The following is an 18,820-nucleotide window of genomic DNA, read 5'->3' as shown; positions in this document are numbered from 1 at the left end:
CTTCCAGTAGCAAGTGGGCAGACTGACTGGGGCCCCAGATATGGGGAGTCAGGCAGGGAGGGGCACAGGATTTGTTTAGCAAAGTGCTTGCCTGCTCACCTGCCTCCTTGGGGCCCTAGAGTCGCCCCCATCTCCTGGGCCTCTCAGGTGTGCTCACGTTGGGCTTCTTATCCTGATGGCACCAACAGGCCCTCTGGGTGATGGTGACCTGGGCAGGCAGGCTCTAAGCAGCTACTGTCCATGACATTGCTACCTGTGTCCAAACCCCTGGTACCCAGCTGTTCTGCAGGGGTCGCCCTGGATCTGCTTGACAGAGGGGCCTGGAGTCTCCAGCTGATGTGAGACAGTCATGGAGGCGCCAGTGGGGCAGCACACTATCCCCCCAGCCCAGGGAGGCACTGTCTATAGTCAGTGTGGAGTAGGGTGGACTGCAGGCCCAGGGGCAGCCTGAGTGGGGGTATCACACAGTCCTGCAACCAAAAGTACAGTGGATGGCTGGTCAGCATGGCTCTCACCCATGACTGGGTGGGGAGGGTCCCGAGGTGGGGGTCATGGCCTCAGCCTGCCTGGGAACAGTGCACCTTGAGGGTCTGTGGCCTAGAAGCTTCGGGGGCCCCAAGGCTTCAGAGGGCAGGTGCCTCCCTTCAGGGACAGAGCTCACAGCTGGGCCTGGGTGGGGAGGCATGCAAACAAGAGAGGAAATGCTGTAACCAAATGGGCTGCAGCAGTCATGCCAGCACCAGGTATGGCAATGGACCTGAGGCCCAGGCTGGTGTCTCCTGCTTAGCCACTGAGTGCCCAGGGACTGGTCTCCCCAAGTCTGGGTCTGGGGGCCTCACTGACACCAGGCCACAGGCACCCAAGGGAGCTGGGGGAGGCTAGAGATGCCCCGGAGGGTGCAGTGGGCCCTGGCAGATGTTCACAGAATTGGTCTAGGGACCTGGTCTTTGCCTGAACCTACGGCAGTGGGGAGGGCACACAAGGCACGGCACACACACAACGCACACCACACACACTCACAGTGCCTACACCGGCACCCATGTATGCACACAGGCACATGTGCAGCCCTTACTCTCCCCCAAGGGTTTGGCCAGAGCTGGACAGGGTGCAGCAGCAGACCAGGAGGTGGCTTGTGCTAGGCGCTGCTGTTCAGCTCTGGCCATCAGGCAGCGTCTGCGAGGACCCTGCCTGACACGCGTCCTCTGTCCAGGCCACGGCCCTGCACAGAGCAGCCTCTCCACTGGCTGCAGATCGGCAGATTTTCCTCTCCACAGGGTATGTAGCTGACCTCAGATCTGCACTTGCAACTCAGCCACTCAGGTGATTCTGTGACTCAGTCTTCTCACCTGTCCAATGAAGATAATTCAGACCTTGGCAGTGGTTGAGGGACCAAGCTTGCAGACAGATGGGAAGGACCCCAACACTGGCCAGGACATGCCTCATGCCCCTGTAGTTGACACTGCCCTGATGGCCTGGAAGCACCCTTGTCCTGGAGCGCATTACGTCATTCTGTAAGTGCAATTTGTTTATTTTGGGAAAGCCATCACCTGTATTACAGCACCTAGGGCCCCTGAAAGCTCACACTTACACACATTTGCTCTTAGTGGATACTGTCCCCTTGGCACCTGACATCCTGGGCTCACAAAGAGGAAGTGGGTGGGGCCAGACCCCCAATCACTGGATGATGGCCAGGCTGGGTGTGGTCACCTGTCAGCCTGTCACCAAGGTGAAGTGGCCCAGGCTCCCTCCCATGTTGTGTCATTCTAGGTCTCCTGAGCTACATGGGGACAGAGCAGTATGGGGCCAGGAAGAGGGGACACAGTATCTGGATGTGTGGACACTGAGGAGGGAGAAGTGAGCGCTGGCCCAGAGGAGGCCTGGGCTCTAGGGATTCTCATCCAAGGCTGTGCTGTGCAGACTTGAGGCTGCAGAAGGCCGCTGTGTACGTGCAGGGCAGTGGAGGAAGAGCAGGCCTTCCCTCGGGGCTTCAGGTCCTGCTGTCACACCCAAGGACATGTGCACCCCTAGCTAAGGAGGAGGCCAGAGGCAGGGAGAAATCCTGCAGAGCCTACTCCTGCCCAGGGGTTTTCTCCCTGTCCTGGGGTCAGCTAGATGGTACAGAAGGCTCAAGGCAGCCCAGGTGGGCAAACACTACATCCCAGGCCCTGTGACTTCCCCAGCCCACAGACTTGACCCCCAAGTAGGGGCAGCTTTTCCATGAACACTGATCCTGCCTGCCCCCCAACCTCCAGCATTTCACCCATCCAGAAGAGGCCTAACTACATGGGTGTAACTTGGTAGAGGGTAAAGATGAGATGCCTGGGCAAGGGAGAGGCCGGGTACAGAGCAGATGGCCAGTGACTGCCTTCTCTGTTGAAGCCCATCTGAGGCCCATGTGCACAATCTGAGTGGCTCCTGACAAGCTCAGCTCACAGGGGAGCCCAGAAAGTTCCATGGTAGGACTGATGGGTCCTGGCTGCCCTGCCCACCTCTGGATCAAGGGAAGCCCACCCCACCTGGGTCCACCAGCCCCTATGGCAGGTCCAGTAGGGCGTGCTCGGCATAGAGCTTCTGGGAGATGTCGTAGACATGCTCAATAAAGGGCAGGGCCTCGTTTAGCATCTCCACAGCCTGTTCGGAAGACCCAACATTCATGGACTCCAAGAAGACCTTGCGTGTGGGCAGCGCACAGAAGGCCACAGTGACAGCCCGGCGGATGATCCAGGGGTGGTAGGTGGCCAGGGAGGCGTTGTAGGAGTCGGTGCAGAGTACGGAGGTGCGTGCGTCCTCAGGGCTTGTGCGGACGCCTTCCAGGAAGAGCTGCAGCCAGCGCAGCGCGCGGTGTAGCCGGAGCACTGTCCGGCAGCCTGAGTCGGGGTGGCGTGAGCGCCGTTCCAGGTCCACCAGTTGGTTGCCCACTTCGTAGGCAACCATGGCCTGCAGGCTGCTGTAGTGCTCCTGTTGGGGGCCGCTTCGCAGCTGGTCCATGATCTGCAGCTTTGTCACCACATCCTTGGAGATGAATGAGAAGATGGTGCCCAGACTATTCAGGAACCTGCAGGAAGAGAGCAGGCACTCTCAGCCTGGGTGTGGGCGAGACCACTCCCACCTCCTGGACCGAAAGCAAGGATGGCCGACCTGCACTGGGCCGATGGGATATAGGTGGGACATGTGGCCGGGGAAGCCCTTCGCGCACCTGACCAGCCCCCTCCAGCCAGCGAGGTAGTATTCCAGCAGCACCTCCTCCTTCTCATTGAGACACTGCTTGAAACTGACCAGGACGACTTTCAGATTGAACTCTGACTCCAAGTCATCCATTTTCAACAGGAGCTGGAACACACAGGGGGTTGGGCTGTGGGTTGTCTCCTGGTGAGAAGGCACCTCTTTGGGTCATTATTTTGGGGATGGGGAGTGGAGGCAGTTGGGAAGAGACAGCTGGGATCCCATGGCTCCTCAGTGAAAACCCATGAGGACTCCCACCCCCAGGTCAGCCCCTCCTCCCCAGAAGCCACCTTGCTCTGCTTGGGCCACAGCAGGGTCCTTTGCTTTTAGCATGGCCCCCATAACTCAGCCTTGTCAAACCTGATACATCTCACTTGTGGAAAGCATCTGTGCTCAGGTTTTCTTGCTTGTTTATAGTCTGTGTCTCTCCAGGGTGTGTCTGTTCCTACTAACTGGAGAAGTATTTGCTGAGTCCCCACGCAGAGCCAGGCAGCCACCTGGGTGCACTGTGAGTGCAACCAAAGCCCAGCCCACTGGGGTGACATCCTAGTGGTGGGTGTGTGCGTGTGTGGTTTTTAACAAAGACAGGAAATCCAACACAGCAAGTAAAAGGATGACAACCATGGAGAGACAGACTGTGGGCGGAAGCGGGGGGTGGGGTGGGATGTGTCATGCCCTTCCATGCTTGAAGCTATATCCCAAAACCCAGAACAGAGGCTGTGGGGTCAGCGTTTGCCAGAGGACAGACACCAGATGTTCCACCCCTACAGTAACTGGAGCTTGGTGAGAATGTAGGAAGAGGTCAAGGAGATGTCATGTCCCACACAGAAGGAAGGCTGGACACAGGCCCTCCCCCGGTCCCAGGGACTCCAGAAGTACCCCAGGCCACAGAACTCCTCTAGATTCTGCTGGCATTCCCATAGTCATGCCACAAACACCCAAGTGCCCAAGGTTAGCAGGTGCTGCTGGACACCCCAGCCCCTGCCTCCCTGAGTGCCCAGGGCTGCACTGTGGTGTGGCTCTGATGGGCCCTGGGGACTAGGCTGTGTCTCATCTCATTGTCCAGGACAAGCTCTCACCCTTTGGGCACAGGGGTTCCTGGGCTCTCAGTGCTGGAAGTCTTGTAAGAGCCTGCATGAGAGGAGGCCATTTGAGCTGTGGTGAGAGCCCAGCCAAGAGAGCACACGTGGGTCCCTTCCATACCATGGGCAAGTCATGCACTGACCTAAGATCTTGTCCCACAGCTTTAGGGAAAATGGGCCAGCACACCCTGCCCTACCCACCACCCAGGTTGCCGTGAGCCTCTGATGGGGCCCAGTGGGTGCTGAGGCCCTGCAGGCCCTATGTCTTTGCCACATGCCTGGCACTAGGTGGAGAGCCCGGTGGTGAGCTCACCCCATCTTCAGGTGTGGGGGACAGCAGTGCCTGGCCTCAGGAAGAAGACAATGGGAGGCTTCCAGCATACTCCTCCCCTCTCTCAGGGCCTCAGTGTCCTGTCCACCAGACAGATGGCCTCTGAGGCCCTCAGGGTTACCTTCCTGATCACCAGCTATTCTGTGGGCCTGGCCTTCCTGCCTGGAACCTGAGCCAGCAGCCAATGGGAGGTGCCAGCAGCCTTTCAGAGCTTGGAAACAACAGGAAGGGCAGTGGCGGCCCAGCGGGGTCGGGCAGGCTGCCAGCTCCGGGGAGGTGATACAGGGAATCGCCAAGGCTCCCCCAGGGGCAGCCCATGGCCCCAAGGTCAGGGCTCGTCCTGAAACTGACGGCAAGCTGAAGGTCCCCAGGAAAAGAGGGCGGCCCTCCGGCACCCCAGGCCCAGCGGGTGGGAGCGGGGAAGTCCCGGAAATCTCGCCTGAGAAGGTGGCTCCAGGTGGCGCCAGGCTGGGACCCGGGACTCGGGTAGGGTGGGGCCCCTGTCCTGCGCGGGTCCTGCTCCAGCTGAGTCCCTAGGGAGGGGACAGGGGTCGGGGTCCGGGCCAGCGCTGGAGCCGGGTCCTCGGCCGCCTCCTCCCACGCCTGGGGGCTCCCGCTCCGACCCCTCGGCAAGGCCCATGCCCTGCTCGGTTGGGCTGGGATTCCCCGGCGCCGCCTTGAGCCCGTCGCTCCCCACTCACCTGAGTCGCCGCTGCTCACCTGTGCCGCCGCAGCCACGGGGCCGACGGCCCGGCCCTCGGCCACGGCCCCACCGCCCCACCGCCCCGTCGGCCGGGACTGGCTGCTGGCCGCCCAATCAGAAAGCCCGTTGCGCGAGCCAGCGTTTCCGTCCGGCGCGCCGGAAGTTGGCGCCGTTGGGAATGCGCCTGCGCAGTGCGTAGGCGCGAATTAGACGCCCGTGGCCGGGACCGGGTCGCGGGCCCCGGGGTCTCGTGGGACCGGGGTGGTCCCGCCCGCTCGCTTGGCTTGCCCAGCAGGATGCCCGAGATCAGGGTCACGCCCCTGGGTGAGTGCTGGGCGGCGCAAGGAGCGCCCGAGGAAGGCTGGTGGGGGGCTCGGAGGTCTGGGGGGCTCGGAGGTCCGGGGACCCCGGGACGTGTCTTCCTCGCCGCGCGGCCCTCCGCCGGGCGCCAGTGCTTAGTGCACCTTCCTCCTGCCTCTGCGTTCGCGCACTCGCTGCCTTCCACCTGTTCCATATGTCTCGAGCCCCGCTTCCCTGCAGCCTCCGTTTACCCGTGGGCCGTTCACCCCACGTCAGTCAGACCTTGTTTTGCCTGACCGGCGCAGCGTTAAAAACAAAAAGCAACGTCTCTCCCGCCCCCAGCTTACCTTTTGCGGAAGATATAAGTGCATAGTTTAAAAACAGTACAGCAGTGCGAAGGAGGTACAGCAGGTCACTCAGAATCCGAACAGCCGGGGTCTCTGTGCACAGGTGCCAGGGGCTTTCCGGAAACCTGCCCCCCTGCCACGGCCATATATCCCCAGCGTCTTCTAGCAGGGTTGTCCCCCGCAGCTCTACATGCTCTCTTCTGTGGTGCACTCTCAGAATAGCCCACCCAGCCTCCCGCTGCAGTGGCCTGCCCTTGGCCGTCCAGGGCACAGCACGCATCCCGCCCGGCCATAGGTGTCCTCACACCTCTCCTACCTGTTGACTCCGGTTCCCCTCTGGCCGCTTCAGCTCCATGCTCTCCTCGCACCTGGTTCCTCTCCAGGGGCCTCTGCAGGGTTCTTCCAGCCTCTTTCCCCCTGTGGCATCTTTCTCACCACTCACTTTTGCCAGCCTCTTTTTCCCTATGGCATCTTTCTCACCGCTCACTCTTGAACAGTCCTGTCTTTTTACTGCTTCTTTTATCCCAAATCCTTGCCGGGCAGTGGGAGAGAGGGGGGCATGGCCGTCCCTCTGACTGGTCCTCCCATACAGGGGCTGGCCAGGATGTGGGCCGAAGCTGCATTTTGGTGTCCATTGCGGGCAAGAACGTCATGCTGGACTGCGGGATGCACATGGGCTTCAGCGACGATGTGAGTCTCAAGGGTGGGCAGCCTTGCATCCAGCCTGCTCCTCAGCGTCGTCACCGAGGGACCTGGGCCTCGGAGTCTCAGGCTTTGACTATGGAGGGGGAACAGGGGCAAGTGGGCACTGGTAGGAGGGCAGCCCCCACCGTCACCCAAAAAGTGGAGCATCTGCATGGGCCAGACTACTGGAGCCAGGGCATGGCTGTGGGGTCTCAGCTCTCAGGTACTGGCTCAGCAGCCTGACCTCTGCCCGACATGCTCAGGGGTTCTGAGCAGTCGGTGGCCTCAGTGGGCCTGCAGGGTGTGGGTGTCAGGCTCAACTGCACCCTGACCCAGGGGCCGTCCCCACAGCCCTGGCTGCCCCACAGTCACCTGAGCCCTGGGCGGGCGGCATCCTGACACTTTTGCTTCTCCCCCCACAGAGGCGCTTCCCCGACTTTTCCTACATCACCCGCAGTGGCCGACTGACCGACTTTCTGGACTGCGTGATCATCAGGTGGGCGCCTTCCCCACCCCCAGACCCGACCACCCACCCAGGTGGCATCCTGGTTCTTGTTGCCCTGAGCCCTTTCCTGGAACGTGAAGCTGACCCCATAGTAACTGCCTGCTGGTGGTGTCGCTAGACACTTGGGCCTGAGTCCCTTTTGCCCTCTCCCTCTCCCATGTTCAGGGCCGTGTCTGACACACAGCAGGCCCTCAGTGAGCAGAGGAATGGGGGTAGGGTTGCTGGGTGGAGGTTGGGGGGCATCCAGCTGACTGATGCTGTGCCCGCAGCCACTTCCACCTGGACCACTGCGGGGCACTCCCCTACTTCAGTGAGATGGTGGGCTACGATGGGCCCATCTACATGACCCAGCCCACCCAGGCCATCTGCCCCATCCTGCTGGAGGACTACCGCAAGATCGCTGTGGACAAGAAAGGCGAGGCCAACTTCTTCACGTCCCAGATGATCAAGGACTGCATGAAGAAAGTGGTGGCTGTCCACCTCCACCAGACGGTGCAGGTCAGCCCCCCACCCCCGCCCCCAACTCACTCTGCTGCCATCCCAGGGACCCTTGGAGGCAGAAGGTGAGTGTGGGGCCCAGCTCAGATCCAGTACTGAGCAGGGCCCCTGCCACTCCCTGGCTCTGCCTGAGTGTGTGGAAGATGCCAAAGAGGGCCACTGTGCCATCTGAGTACACGGGAGCAGGCCGGGCAGGTCAGAGACCAGAGTGTGGGCTCATTGCAGTGGACTGACTCAGGGTGGAGGGGTAAGACTTGAGGCAGGCGAGTGACATCAAATGTAAAATTAATCACAAGGATCATGGATTTGTCTGTTTCTTCTCAAGAGTCTAGGTTTTGCTTATTTTCATGAGTCTGACATTTGGGGTCATCTTATTTTTCATATTGTACCCTTTGTTAAGTTGAATCATTCTGTGTATTCTCAATAATGCTTTATCTTCAAGTCTGCCTTTCTGGCAAAAGCTCGCCCCTCCCACACCTTGAATCCTTGCCCTTCTTAGTACTTTTATCCTTTCTGCAGCATGTTTTATTTTTGTTTTTTGGCTGCACTGTGTAGCATGTGGTATCTTAGTTTCTTGACCAAGGATCAAACCTGCTCCCCTTGCAGTGGAAGTGCAGAGTCTTAACCACTGGACCACTAGGGAAGTCCCTCTGCATCATATTTTAAATGTGACTCTTTTCCACGGCTTGGCTTTAATGCAACCTGATGGCCTGTCCTGTAGGAGAGGTGTGCACTCCACGTGTAATAATTTGGGATTTAGGTGTATCGTTTTCTGTTTACTTCCAGTTTGTCCATCTTGTTCTGTTTTATTTCCTTTATTGTCTTTTTCCGGACTGAGTTTTTAAAATTCCATTTGTCCTCTTATTTTATAAGTAACTATATGTTCTTTTGTAGTTCTTTTTGTGGCAGAGATTACAAAACACATCCATGACAACTCAGCTCTAAGGTACTTGGAACTTTTGCCTCTTTCCTGGACAATGAAAGCATCTCAGAGCATCTTGAATTCACTTACCCCTCTCCTACTCACCAGCTCTTGTTTCCACATAGCAGGATTTTAATTCTGTCAGCCTATGAGGCCCCAAGGCCCTCACCATTTGCTAGGTACCATCTCCATTACCCTAGCTGTGTCCCTGCTCCTTCCTGTGTTCTTCACTTTGTATTTGCAATGAAGAGCATCAGTATGGGTCTGCTGGTGACAAATGCTCTCAACTTTATTTATCTGCAGATGGGTTTATTTCGCCTTGATCACTGAAGACTTTTGCCCTTAGGTTCAGAATTCTAGGGCAGCAGGTACTACCAGGACTCATGTCTTCCATCTGCTATTTGTAGGAGAATCCTCTTGGGCGGCTTGTGGGATTCTGTCCTTTCCTGCAGACTGGCAGGTGGCCGTGCTGGCTCCACCTGTTCCCTTCCTGCTCAGGTGTGAGGCCCTGGAGCTGCCCCCAGCTTCCTCCACGCTGACTGGAGATCTTTCTCCTCCAGACCCTCCACTGTCCTCATGTCTGTATTTCATGCTGGATAGCCTTTCTATTTATTTTAGTTCATTAATTCTCTTCTTGGTTGTATATAATGTGCTGTTAAATTCATCTGTTGAATTTTCTTTTTAAAGTTGAAATATAATTGACTTACAATATTATATGTTGCAGGTATGCAGTATAGTGACTCACAGTCTGTAAAGGCTATACTTCATGTATCAGTCAGTTCAGTTCAGTTGCTCAGTCGTGTCCAACTCTCTGCGACCCCATGGACTGCAGCATGCCAGGCTTCCCTGTCCATCACCAACTCCCGGAGCTTGCTCAGAGTCATGTCCATTGAGTCGGTGATGCCATCCAACCATCTCATCCTCTGTCATCCCCTTCTCCTGCTGCCTTCAATCTTTCCCAGCATCAGGGTCTTTTCCAATGAGGCAATTCTTCCCATCAGATGGCCAGAGTATTGGAGTTTCAGCTTCAGCATCAGTCCTTCCAGTGAATATTCAGGACTGATTTTCTTTAGATCAGTAAAGGCTATGCTTCATGTATAGTTATTGTAAAATGTTGGCGCTCTTCTCTGTCTGTACAGCATATCCTTGTAACTTATTTTATGCATAAGAGCCTGCACCTCTTAATCCCCCATGCTTCTCACCTTTTCTCTCTTCCCTCTCCCTACTAGTAGTTTGTTCTCTATGTCTGTGAGTCTTGTTTTTGTTATATTCACTAGTTGTTATCACATATTAAGTGATATAACAGTATTTGTCTTTCCATCTGACTTATCTCACTTAGCATAACGCCTTTCAAGTCCATCCATGTTGCTATAAATGGCAAAGTTTCATTTTTAAAATGAGTAGTAGTCCTGTGTGTCTGTGTACACCACATCTTTATCCATTCATCTGTCGAGGGGCATTTAGGTTGATTCCATATCCTGGCTATTGTAAATAGTAAACAGTAAACATTTGGGTGCATGTTATCTTTTCGAATTATTGTTTTCTCTGGATATATGTCCAGGAGTAGGATTGCTGGATCATATGGAAACTCTAAATCTGGCCTTTTGAGGAACCTCCATACCATTCTCCATAGTGGCTGCACCAGTTTACATTCCCACCAACAATATAGGAGGGTTCCGTTTTCTCCACACCCTCTGTAGCATTTATTATTTGTAGATACCTTACTGTAGTCTTGATTTGCAATTCTATATTAATTAGCAGTGATAAGTATCTTTTCACGAGCATGTTGGCCAGCTGTATGTCTTTGGAGAAATGTCTGTTTAGATCTGCCCATTTTTGGATTTTGGAGGTTTTTTTTTTTTTTTAATTTTAAAAATAATTTTTGTTTTTGGCTGCACTGGCCTCTGTTGCTGTGCGTAGCCTTTTCGCTAGTTGTGGTGAGCAGGGACTACTCTCTAGTTGCGGTGTTGGCTTCTTACTGCAATGGCTTCTCTTGTTGCGAAGCACGGGCTCTAGGGCACAAGAGCTTCAGTTGTGGCACGTGGTCTCAGGAGTTGTAGTCCATGGGCTTAGTTGCCCTGCCCGCGTGTGGAATCTTCTTGGACCAGGGATTGAACTCACGTCCCCTGCAATAGCAGGCAGATTCTTAACTACTGAATAACCAGGGAATTCCTGAGTTGTTTTTCTGATAATTGAGCTGTATGAGCTGTTTGTGTATTTTGGAGATTAATACCTTGTCTGTTGCATCATAAGCAAATATTTTCTCCCATTCTGTAGGTTGTCTTTTTGTTTTGTTTATGGTTTCCTTTGCTATGCAAAAGCTCCTAAGTTTAATTTAGGTCCCATTTGTTTACTTTTGTTATTTCCATTACTCTAGGAGACGGATCCAGAAAGATACTGCTGCTATTTATGTTGGAGAGTATCCTGTCTGTGTTTTCTTCTAAGGGTTTTATGGTGTCTACTCTTTAATATTTAGGCCTTTAATCTGTTTTAAGTTTATTTTTGTGTGTGGTGTTAATGTTTTAGTTTCATTCTTTTACATGTATCTGTCCAGTGTTTACAGCACCATTTATTAAAGAGACTCTCTTTTCTCCATTGTATGGTCTTGCCTCCTTTGTTGTAGATTAATTGACCATTAGTGTGTGGGTTTATTTCTAGACTTTCTATCCTGCTCCATTGATCTATATTTCTGTTTTTGTGCCAGTATCAGATTGCTTTGATTACTGTAGCTTTGTAGTAGTCTGAAGTCAGGGAGCCTGGTAACTCCAGTTCTGTTTTTCTCCATTTACCATGTAGTTTTGATGACTGTAGTTTTTCAGTATAGTCTAAAACTGGGGAGTGTGACTCCTTCAGCTATGTTCTCTGTCAAGATTCTTTTGGTTTTTTAGGGTCTTTTGTGTTTCCACACAAATTTTAAAATTATTTGTTCTTGTTCTGTGAAAAATGGTTATGTTGATGTGCTGTGTGCTCAGCTGCTCAGTCATATCTGACTCTGTGTGATCCTATGGACTGCAGCCCACCAGGCTCCTGTGTCCATGGGATTCTCCAGGCAAGAATATTGGAGTGGGTTGCCATTTCCTCCTCCCAGGGATCTTCCCAACTCAGGGGTCAAACCTGCATCTCTTGCATCTCCTGCATTGGCAGGCAGATTTTTTACCACTGAGCCACCTGGAAAGCCCCAGTATTTTGATAGGGATTGCACTGACTATGTAGATTGCCTTGGATAGTATGGCTCTATTGAAATCTTAGTTTGGATTATAGTTTCTCATTTTAAGATTTCCACTGTATTTAATAGTTTCTAGTTTCTTGCTAATATTTTTATTTCTTTCTTTCTCTGTGTTAAAAACAATCCTTTTAAAGCCTGTGCTTGAAAACCCCAAGTGCCCTGAATCTGCTTCTATAGACTGTTGTTTCTCCTTTTTCCTTCCCTATTGTCCCATTTCCTGTGTCCAATTGCTTCTGACCAGAACTGGATGTTGCATATGGAAAAAAACCAGAGTAGTGAAAGGCTTGAATGATGTCCCAGACTCCACCTCTCTGCCCTCTGACCGGTGCAGCCCACAGACCTGAAGTCAGCCTTCTTCTCTGCAGGTGGATGATGAGCTGGAAATCAAGGCTTACTATGCCGGCCATGTGCTGGGGGCGGCCATGTTCCAGATTAAAGTGGGCTCAGAGTCTGTGGTGTACACGGTCAGTGGAAACTTGGGGCACAGGAAGGGCTGCCTGGTTGAGGAGAGGGAGGAGGCTCCTCCTCATCACCACATTCTTTGCCAGGGAGACTACAACATGACCCCAGACCGGCATTTGGGGTAAGTAGGCCTGTGCATTTGTTTCATTCATGGAGGTCCCTGCAAGGGTATAGTGACCCTCAGGGGGCGTGTCAGGTACCTGAGTGGTCTGTATCACTGTCCCCTGGGTGTCCTCCTATCTCCCTTCAAGCGTTGCGGCCTGGGCCTGTGCAGAGAAGGCAGGCCGCCCACCAGAGGGCACAGGAGGGCCGTGGCAGTGTGCAGCCTGGCCACTGTGTGGACCGTCTCCCTCTGGCCACACCCACCTGTGTTCTAGAGCCGCCTGGATTGATAAGTGCCGCCCCAACCTACTCATCACAGAGTCTACCTACGCCACCACCATCCGTGACTCCAAGCGCTGCCGGGAGCGAGACTTCCTGAAGAAGGTCCATGAGACTGTGGAGCGCGGTGGGAAGGTAGCTGGCGAGGGTGCAGGGCCCCCAGGTGGGACTTGCCACATGTTCCCCAGCCATGCTGCACAGGTCTTTTGGCTTTCCGGCATGTGGTCAGGGCAGGGATGTTGTGTGTTCTGGGCACAGAGGGAGGAAGGTTTGCTCAGCTCTGGGAAGACCCTTCAGCCAGGGCTTATTCACCCCTCATACCTCAGACCCCAATGAAGGGCTGGCCAGAGTGTCTGCTGACCATTGGTCAGTTTTGCTGGGACAGAACAGGAGCTACACACAATTGTCACAGGGCCTCTAGCCCCCAGAGCTGCCAGCAGGGCTGATCTTCTGAGAAGGTGGCCACAGGGAGTAACTGCCTGCCCCTGTGTGGATGTTTGGGCTTGACACAATTGGAGGGGGACAGTATGGCCAGGGGTTCCTGCCCAAGCTGGCCTTACAGCCCCACCCCACAGGTGCTGATCCCCGTGTTTGCGCTGGGCCGTGCTCAGGAGCTCTGCATCCTGCTGGAGACCTTCTGGTAGGTGCAGCCCAGAATGGTTGCTTTAAGCCCTGTGCTGCTAGCTGTGGGTGGGGGAACGCCCTTCCTGGCACTGGACTTGACCCAGGCTGAAGGCACATGGGGGCCACTGGCTGGCCCTGCTCCACAGTCTCCCCACCATGCCCTGTCCTGGCTGCAGGGAGCGCATGGACCTGAAAGCCCCCATCTACTTCTCCACGGGCCTGACAGAGAAGGCCAATCACTACTACAAACTCTTCATCCCCTGGACCAACCAGAAGATACGGAAGACTTTCGTGCAGAGGAACATGTTTGAGTTCAAGCACATCAAGGCCTTTGACCGGGCATTTGCCGACAGCCCAGGACCCATGGTGTGCTCTGGTGCAGCTGGGGGGGGCAGGGAGTTCCACCAGGCTCAGGCTCGCTTGCAGGGTGCGGCGTGCCTCTGTTCTGGGAAGATGGGAGGGCAGAAGGCTCTGAGGGCAGGGGGAGCATTTTCTGCCCTGACTGTCCCCACACTTGCCCCGAAGGTCGTGTTTGCTACCCCGGGGATGCTGCATGCTGGCCAGTCACTACAGATCTTCCGAAAGTGGGCAGGGAACGAGAAGAACATGGTGAGGGGTCTGGGCCCCAGGGCTGGCTCCTTGGGGGCAGGGGCTGCTCTGGCTGGGGGCTTGCTGCCATTAGGAGGAGCAGGCTGGGCATGCTGGTGCCTGAGGTCTGACCCAGGCTGACTCTTACTGTGTCTTGGACCATTTGCACCAGGCAGGAAAGCCCCTGGCTTCCTGAGCGCCGTCATGGGGGTCAGGCCTGAGTGGGCTTGTGCTAAGACCACTGAGCCTGCTTCTCCAGGGTCTGCAGTTGGCCTTGAAGGGAAGGGCCCTCCATCAAGGGTTCAGGTTCAGGTGGGCAGAAGGGTGGGTGGGGGGAATGTCCCAGGAGGAAGCCCCGAGGCAGGAGGTGCAGGGGAGCCACTGGTCCATCCCTCCCTCCCACAGGTCATCATGCCTGGCTACTGCGTGCAGGGCACCGTGGGTCACAAGATCCTCAGTGGGCAGCGCAAGCTGGAGATGGAGGGGCGGCAGGTGGTGAGTCCTCACCTCTCTCTACCAGCCCTGTGGATCCCACTTGGGTGGGTGGAGGCCCTTGGAACCACCACCTGTGCTGACGGCCCACGTACTGCGATGTTACAGCTGGAGGTCAAGATGCAGGTGGAGTACATGTCCTTCAGTGCCCACGCGGATGCCAAGGGCATCATGCAGCTGGTGGGCCAGGCGGAGCCAGAGAATGTGCTGCTGGTGCACGGCGAGGCCAAGAAGATGGAGTTTCTGAAGCAGAAGATTGAGCAGGAATTCCGTAGGCAGTCCAGGCAAGGGTAGGGGAGTGGGGGGTCTGGTGCAGGCAGGGCCCTCCAGCCTGGACTGAGGCTCTCTCCATCTCCTGGCTAGGGGTCAACTGCTACATGCCGGCCAATGGCGAGACGGTGACGCTGCCCACAAGCCCCAGCATCCCTGTGGGCATCTCACTGGGGCTGCTGAAGCGGGAGATGGCACAGGGTGAGCGGCAAGGCCAGCTGCGGTGGGGTTTGGGGGGCAGGGTGGCTGCTGGGCAGGTGGCCCCAATTACTGTGCTGACCAGTGCCCCATCCCCACAGGGCTGCTCCCTGACGCCAAGAGGCCTCGGCTCTTGCATGGCACCCTGATCATGAAGGATAGTGTGAGTGCTGCAATCACCGTGGGGCTGGGGGCCTGTCTCTGCCAGCTCTGACCCACTCTTGCCCCCACAGAACTTCCGGCTCGTGTCCTCAGAGCAGGCCCTCAAGGAGTTGGGCCTGGCCGAGCACCAGCTGCGCTTCACCTGCCGTGTACACCTGCACGACACGCGCAAGGAGCAGGAGATGGCCATGCGCGTGTACAGCCACCTGAAGAGGTAGGCGCCCTGGCCGCCCTTCCCCGTGGGTGCAGGGCACATGTAGGGGCGCCAGGCTGGGCCTCACTGGGACTCCCTACAGTGTCCTCAAGGACCACTGCGTGCAGCACCTTCCTGACGGCTCCGTGACCGTGGAGTCCATCTTAGTCCAGGCTGCTGCCCACTCCGAGGACCCAGGCACCAAGGTGCTACTGGTCTCCTGGACATATCAGGTGAGGGCAGGACTGGTTGGGTCTCCCTATCACCCGGGGCAGGCGGGTCAGGGGGACAGAAAAACAGCCCTTCTTGCCTGTGGCTGCAGGACGAGGAGCTAGGAAGCTACCTTACATCTCTGCTCAAGAAGGGCCTGCCCCAGGCCAGCTGAAGCCCCGTGGACAGTAGAGGGACCTGGCTTTTGCTCTAGGACCGTCTATGCCCCCATCTTCCCCGTGTCCTTGGGTGTAGATCCCACCGCTCATCTGTGTAGAGAACACAGGGCCACGTACCTGCTCGAGTGGCTGCTTTTGGCCAAAGAAACAGATCTGGGAGGCTTTTCACCTTTTATTTTTACTCCTGGCCTCCCAGGAGATGGGTGGGGGCTCTTGGGGTGTTGATCTCCAATAAAAACCACCACAGGCTATCTGGGCGTCTCCCTTTCTGATGCTTCTGCCTGTCTCCTGCACCACTCCTCTGTGGCAACCCACCTGGGCAAGTGCCCAGGGAGGTCGGGACTTGTGGCAGGTACAGGCTTGCTGTGGTCGTTGCACGGTGCAGGGCAGGGTCAAGCAGCGGAGCAGCAGAAGGTTACCTGTGACTTCTGTACTGGGTCTCTGAGGGCATGCGAGGAGGCTGCATGGAGGTGGGACCTATGGACGGACCCCAGGTCATCCTGGGGGCAAGAAGCTTTCTGCAGGGGCCAGGCGAGAGCCTTCCATGGAACTGCAGAGCCCCTGCCTTTGCCCCAGAGTTCAAGTCCCTCCACCCAGTGCTGCCGTCTGGATCCTCTCAGTTTCCCCGCCCCCTGCCCCAACCCAGGGCCAGGTCATGACGGGGCTTGACTGAGGGGCTGTGGCACCCACTCCAGGCTATCTGCCTTTGAGCTTTCCTGGGGTATGGCACTGCCACTAAGCACCCTTCTCCTGGTGAAGGCTCAGCCTTGGGCAGGGTCAGCCAGTCAGGGTAGCAGGTCACTTTCTCTTACCAAGGCCTTCGTAGAGCACTGACTTCAGGAACAAGCCATGGGCAGGGGCCACACGGCTCTGGTGTTTCCCCAGGGGGTCCTGGCTCTCCAGAATGGCTTTCACCTGAGCAGGCATCAAAGCCCCCAGCCCCACGGCTACAAGTACAGCAGTCATTCTCCGCACCTGTGACCCAAAGCAAACGCTGCTGCAGCTGCTCAAGCCCCAGGCCCCACCCCCAGGGAAGACCCCTGGACGGAGCCCACCTGTTTGTACAGGAAAGACTGGCTCTCAAACTCCAGGCTCCAGAACCGCAACTGCCTGGGGACAAGGACGCCTCACAGTGTAACCTATGGCTTCCCACCCTGGGGTCCAAACGCCGCCCCCCCACACCTCCTTTACTATAATTGAGCCCAGTGAAAGGGAGACTAAAGCCAGATGACTAGTGCTTGTGAGGTGACTGCAGAGCTGTTGGGGCTGAAGTCCTGATGTGAGTTCAGAGGTAACTGGAAGGCAGCCCTGGGCTCTTCAGCAGGAGCTGGAGGCTGGGCCTAACTGGGAAGGCTCTGGAATCCAGTAGCTGCTGGATGGCTGGAGGCCCTAGGACAGTGGGGATGGGGTGAGGTGGGGGGCAGTAGAAACAACCCTTGTCAGCCTAGACCAGAACCACTGGCCTGGTGTTTCTCCGCCAGGAGAACCTTGTCCTTGACCACCAGGATTCGTCCATGAGTTGGTGAGCTCTGGGCAGGGCAGGCAGTGTGCTCTGCCTTCTGGACCGAGGCTCATGGGTCCAGAAGGCCCACATTATGGCTGACAGGCACCCTCTTCTCCCCAGAAGCTGGATGGGTGGGTACCCAGGGAGCCCCAAGTGCAGCACAGGGAAGGTGCTGAAGCTAAATCTAGCCTTTGCAGCCTCCACACCAGAGTGCGGGCTGCTCTTCTCACCTGCTTTCCTCGGGGAGAACAAAGGGGCTGGCGGGGTCGGGGAACACAGAGGCCCGGCGCAAAGTGCGCACCGGGCTGGAGGCTGGGCTGCCAGCTGACTGGAAGGCACTGAAGTCATGTGTCCCCAGGAGGTGCTGGGCGGCTTCCTGCATGGCAGCCACATCCAAGCAGCTGCAGGGAGCCAAATGAGTGGTCAGGAGTGAATGGCTGGCCAGGCAGGCCTGGCAAGCCCCTGCTCACTGAAACCACTCACTCTGCCTGAAGCGCCCAGCACCGGTTTCGTTCAAATACAGGCAGCCTGTCAGGCCTAGGGCAGCCGGTAGCTAGGCGGTACAGGTAGGTCCTGGATATGGCTGCATGGCGGGCATGGAAGTGGCTGGGTACACGGAAGGCCTGTAGCACCCTGTGGGAGCAAGACCAGGAATGACCCCCTGCCGCAGCGATGTGACATCTTGGCATCTCCCCCATCACCCCCAAGGAGTTCTGTCCTCACCTCCCGCCTCTGCCATAGTGTACGATCCCAGGAGAGCGGTGTTCACCTGATCGCAGGGTGCTTCAGGTGGGTGTTGAGGGCATCCGTCAGGACCTCAGGGGAGAAGGGTGGCAGATCTGAGCGGCGCTGGATGTCCAGGTGCGCCGCGTTACTTAGGGCGTGGACCCCAGCATCCGTGCGGCTGGAAATGGTGAACTTTACCGGCACCACGGAGTTCAGCCGCTCTGCGGCCTCCTAGGGGTGTATAAGAGACAGATGGGCCGGGCTCCCATTTGCCTCTCCCCGGGGTCGCCCTCCTCCCTTCCGGGCACGGGCCTGGATCTCACCTCCAGGTAGTTCTGGACTCCGACGGCGCGCTGGACGCCCCTGACGGCCGCGACCCCGCTGCGGGCAGGGAAGGTGGAAGTTAGAGCGCGGAGGCTGCTTCGCCCGGGGCCCCGCCCGCTCCGCCCACTGTGATCAAAGGCGGCCGTTCCAGCCCTGGCGGCCGGGGCCCGAGGCCGGAGGTGAGGACCCTAAACTCAGCCTCCGCCATCCCCTCGGGCGCCTGTCCTCGGCTGCTTTCCGGCTCGAGCTTGGGTGCTCCCCGCGGGGCCGGGCTCCACGAGGGGGTCGCGGGCATGGGTAGGAGGCTCAGAGGACGTACTTAAAGTCCGTTCCCAAATACTGGAAGTACACGAGGTAGCGCGCCCGCACCGAGCCCGCGCCCATAGCCAGACTGGATGAGGTGGAGCCGCAGGAGCTGAGCGGGACAGGCGGAGAGCCAGGTAGATTGGGACCGCACGTGGGGCTACGCGCGCGCGCACCCAGTCTGTCTACGCCCCCTGGCCGCTCCGACGCTTGCGCCTGCGCTCTCGCCCCGCCCAGGCAGCCTAGCAAGGAGGCCCAGGGCGGGGGAGCAGAGGCAGGCCTAGACTTAGGGAGCGGATGCAAAGTGCCCACCCAGGGGAAACACCGCCGCAGCTTCACGCAGACCCGCGAGCTCCCGCGCCCACCCCACTAGCACCCGCCCAG

At 57.0% G+C, this 18,820-nt stretch overlaps 3 protein-coding genes across 13 annotated transcripts; 1 reads left to right on the top strand and 2 right to left on the bottom strand.

The window, feature by feature from the left end:
* Positions 1–1,504: 1,504 nt before the first annotated feature.
* LOC120880638 (ceramide-1-phosphate transfer protein) lies at positions 1,505–5,470 on the bottom strand. Of its 2 annotated transcripts, none has more exons than XM_040264153.1 (3): positions 5,337–5,470; positions 3,139–3,330; positions 1,505–3,055 (listed from the first exon to the last, which is right to left on the bottom strand). In XM_040264153.1, the coding sequence occupies exons 2-3, from the start codon at positions 3,252–3,254 to the stop codon at positions 2,533–2,535; spliced, it is 639 nt and encodes a 212-aa protein (XP_040120087.1). In that variant the 5' UTR covers positions 3,255–3,330; positions 5,337–5,470; the 3' UTR covers positions 1,505–2,532. The 2 variants fall into 2 exon arrangements, with proteins under 2 accessions (XP_040120087.1, XP_040120086.1); XM_040264152.1 differs by having other exon boundaries at positions 3,197–3,330; positions 5,337–5,427.
* A 39-nt stretch (positions 5,471–5,509) lies between these two features.
* On the top strand, positions 5,510–15,832 carry INTS11 (integrator complex subunit 11). 8 transcript variants are annotated; one of them, XR_005725067.1, is made up of 18 exons: positions 5,516–5,662; positions 6,578–6,675; positions 7,092–7,165; positions 7,444–7,672; positions 12,186–12,284; positions 12,369–12,403; positions 12,660–12,798; positions 13,239–13,303; positions 13,464–13,714; positions 13,813–13,896; positions 14,048–14,187; positions 14,281–14,370; positions 14,476–14,651; positions 14,731–14,838; positions 14,937–14,998; positions 15,069–15,211; positions 15,294–15,423; positions 15,513–15,829. XR_005725067.1 is itself a non-coding variant. In XM_040264088.1 (18 exons), exons 1-18 carry the CDS (start codon positions 5,635–5,637, stop codon positions 15,573–15,575), a joined length of 2,001 nt encoding a protein of 666 aa, XP_040120022.1. In that variant the 5' UTR covers positions 5,516–5,634; the 3' UTR covers positions 15,576–15,829. The 8 variants fall into 8 exon arrangements, 5 of the variants coding, with proteins under 5 accessions (XP_040120026.1, XP_040120024.1, XP_040120022.1 ...); XM_040264088.1 differs by having other exon boundaries at positions 14,476–14,638; XM_040264089.1 differs by having other exon boundaries at positions 5,519–5,662; positions 12,660–12,768; positions 14,476–14,638.
* Positions 15,739–18,634, bottom strand: PUSL1 (pseudouridine synthase like 1). Of its 3 annotated transcripts, none has more exons than XM_040264129.1 (8): positions 18,453–18,634; positions 18,133–18,190; positions 17,853–18,040; positions 17,567–17,716; positions 17,314–17,484; positions 16,635–16,689; positions 16,392–16,554; positions 15,739–16,079 (listed from the first exon to the last, which is right to left on the bottom strand). In XM_040264129.1, the coding sequence occupies exons 1-8, from the start codon at positions 18,515–18,517 to the stop codon at positions 16,075–16,077; spliced, it is 855 nt and encodes a 284-aa protein (XP_040120063.1). In that variant the 5' UTR covers positions 18,518–18,634; the 3' UTR covers positions 15,739–16,074. The 3 variants fall into 3 exon arrangements, with proteins under 3 accessions (XP_040120063.1, XP_040120062.1, XP_040120064.1); XM_040264128.1 differs by having other exon boundaries at positions 15,739–16,056; positions 18,453–18,617; XM_040264130.1 differs by lacking the exon at positions 16,392–16,554 and having other exon boundaries at positions 18,453–18,617.
* Between the last annotated feature and the right edge of the window lie 186 nt (positions 18,635–18,820).

The sequence above is a fragment of the Oryx dammah genome, unplaced genomic scaffold (assembly GCF_014754425.2).
Source record: "Oryx dammah isolate SB20612 unplaced genomic scaffold, SCBI_Odam_1.1 HiC_scaffold_21, whole genome shotgun sequence".
NCBI lineage: Eukaryota > Metazoa > Chordata > Mammalia > Artiodactyla > Bovidae > Oryx > Oryx dammah.
This window is presented reverse-complemented; position numbering and strand designations above follow the sequence as displayed.

Coding starts and splice junctions, on each gene's coding strand:
- PUSL1 (XM_040264128.1), bottom strand. CDS start 18,517: ATGGGCGCGGGCTCGGTGCGGGCGCGCTACCTCGTGTACTTCCAGTAT. Junction 17,485..17,566: donor TGCTGGGCGCTTCAGGCAGA/GTGAGTGGTTTC, acceptor GGCTCCCTGCAG/CTGCTTGGATGTGGCTGCCA. Junction 16,555..16,634: donor AGTCTTTCCTGTACAAACAG/GTGGGCTCCGTC, acceptor TTTGGGTCACAG/GTGCGGAGAATGACTGCTGT.
- LOC120880638 (XM_040264152.1), bottom strand. CDS start 3,318: ATGGATGACTTGGAGTCAGAGTTCAATCTGAAAGTCGTCCTGGTCAGT. Junction 3,056..3,196: donor GGCTGGAGGGGGCTGGTCAG/GTGCGCGAAGGG, acceptor CTCTTCCTGCAG/GTTCCTGAATAGTCTGGGCA.
- INTS11 (XM_040264088.1), top strand. CDS start 5,635: ATGCCCGAGATCAGGGTCACGCCCCTGG. Junction 14,188..14,280: donor CATCAAGGGTTCAGGTTCAG/GTGGGCAGAAGG, acceptor TCCCTCCCACAG/GTCATCATGCCTGGCTACTG. Junction 14,839..14,936: donor GAAGCGGGAGATGGCACAGG/GTGAGCGGCAAG, acceptor CCATCCCCACAG/GGCTGCTCCCTGACGCCAAG.